General features: G+C 48.9%; 1 protein-coding gene across 2 annotated transcripts in view; it reads right to left on the bottom strand.

Moving 5' to 3' along the window:
* Positions 1-1,110: 1,110 nt before the first annotated feature.
* cebpb (CCAAT enhancer binding protein beta) overlaps positions 1,111-2,086 on the bottom strand; it is a 2,674-nt gene continuing 1,698 nt past the window's right edge. Inside the window, exon 2 of one of the 2 annotated variants that reach the window (XM_017035618.2) lies at positions 1,111-2,046. In XM_017035618.2, coding sequence (XP_016891107.1) covers positions 1,644-2,046 — 403 coding nt within the window. In that variant the 3' untranslated portion in view covers positions 1,111-1,643. The other variant, XM_008319540.3, reaches the window with a different exon arrangement.

Genomic DNA, 2,086 nt, shown 5'->3' with positions numbered 1-2,086 from the left:
CCTCCCTCCTTCACCCCCTCCACCCCCTCCACCTCCACCTGAACACTGGTATGGATCACACGCGCTCCTCTCCTTTATCTCCCCCTCTCGGGGGCTTTTGCTTGCTCGTGGCAGATACGCTTCACGTTGTGCACACAGTGGAGGTTTCAGTCCGAGGCCTCGGCGAATTCCACAGCGGACCGACCGTCAACTTGTCCCTTGTGTCTGGTCTGACCCACTCTGTCACTCCCATTTTTAAAAATTCCGCCGAGTGTTTGCTCACCCGCGGGTGGAGGGAGGTTTACTGAGGATTAATCATCCCTCCGCCCGCGCTGCCTCCCAGCCGGTCGGGGCTGGGACGGCGGTGGAAGCGTGACCTGGAGTGGTGTGAGGAGGTTAGTTGCTGATTAATCTCCAGGCAACCTTGAACCCCTCACTGGGCCAGTGGACCCAGCAGACTATTGACACGAGCTGAAGATAAAGCTAACATTTCTGTGCTACGTGCGCCGTGACTGGACCTTTTTTTTTTTTTTTTTTTTTTTTGTGTCACACAAATGTTTGCTGATCTCAGCAAGTATCATTTCAGCATAAATGTGCTGGACACGTCTCAGGATCTGATCTGACTTGTGTGTCCAGTCACTGACAGCTGCTGAGTTACACAGTAACAGGGTGGAGAGCCCAGCTCTTCATCGCTCTGTGGACGTTTGTGGAAAATGGAGGGAAAAAAAAAACACAAAAAACACACAAACTCACATAGTTTGATATTAAAGATCTGACCTGCTGCAGCTGGTGTTGATTCTGTGTAAAGTAAACACAGTCAATTATGACCAACGGTGACGTTTGACATAATTGAACCCTGACAGCATTTGGACTTTTTCTGGATCGTTCTCACTTTATATTTAAAACATATTATTTCAAAGAAGAACGACTACAACCTTTAGTTGTCATGAAATTAAAAAAATGGACTAAATCGACCCAAACAGTCAGGCTAATGATGGTCTCCTTCGTGTTGGTATCTGAAGTACACGTCGGTTCACAGTACACCAGGAATGTGAATATTTAAAGGCGGCACTGCGCCTGTCTGTGTCAGCCTCCAAATGTTGACAAAAAAGAAGGAAATGAGCGAAGAAATGGTTAAGACAAAGTATAAATCTGTTTAATTCAATAAAATATCAAGTACAATTATAGAATTTCACCTTTTAATATTAAATAATTAGACTTATTTCATCCATTGCCAATACTATTACAAAGAGTTGCATCATTTCACTGCAGCACAACTCTTCCCTTGACAACCACTCCTGTGAATACACAAAAAGTACAAATTCATTCGCATGTATGTAAAACCTACACAGAAATACTGCATACTGCAAAAAAAAAAAAAAAAACGACATCTGAGAATAAAGCTACGGTGACATGTGAAGAACCCACGATGATTGCGCAATCCATGCACCCACTTCTGGAGTCCTACTCGAAGTGTCCTTGTAAACCGGTGTCGGCCGCGGTCTTCATGTGTGAAGCGTACCGTTTTTTTTTTGTTTGTTTTCGTTTTTTTTAAAACAATCAGATCCGGATTCAAAGTCTGGAGAATCAGTGATAAGACGGGGCAAGAATAGGGGCAAGAACAGGGGAGGGGGGCGGCGTTGGCGCCGAGCTGGAGCCGCGTCCTAACACTGTCCGGTGGCTGAGAGCAGGTTGCGCAGGGTGGTCAGCTCCCTGGACAGCTGCTCCACCCGCTTCTGTAAACGGTCGTTCTCCGCGGCCAGTTCCAGGACTTTGTGCTGCGTCTCCATGTTGCGCATTTTGGCTTTGTCCCTGCTCTTCCTCACCGCCAGGTTGTTCCTCTCCCGCCTCATCCGGTACTCCTCACTGTCCTTGTCCAGGCGCTTCTTGGCTTTGCCGCTGGACATCTTGCCCCCGTGGGTCGGCGACCTGCTCTTACCTGACGGGGCAGGTGTTCCGGGCGGGCTGGAGCAGGTCGACGAGGCGGTGGAGATGTTCCCCAGACTGCCGCTGGTGGACTGGTAATGAAGGTAGGACCTCATGTCGAAGCCCGACGAGCCGTTCTCCCTCTTTGCGTCTTCCGGGCCGTCGGCTCTGTCCGTGGCTG

The sequence above is a fragment of the Cynoglossus semilaevis genome, chromosome 10, assembly GCF_000523025.1.
Source record: "Cynoglossus semilaevis isolate Cse_v1.0 chromosome 10, Cse_v1.0, whole genome shotgun sequence".
Taxonomy (NCBI): domain Eukaryota; kingdom Metazoa; phylum Chordata; class Actinopteri; order Pleuronectiformes; family Cynoglossidae; genus Cynoglossus; species Cynoglossus semilaevis.
The sequence above is the reverse complement of the archived record's forward strand: the minus strand, read 5'-3'. Positions and strand labels throughout refer to the sequence as shown.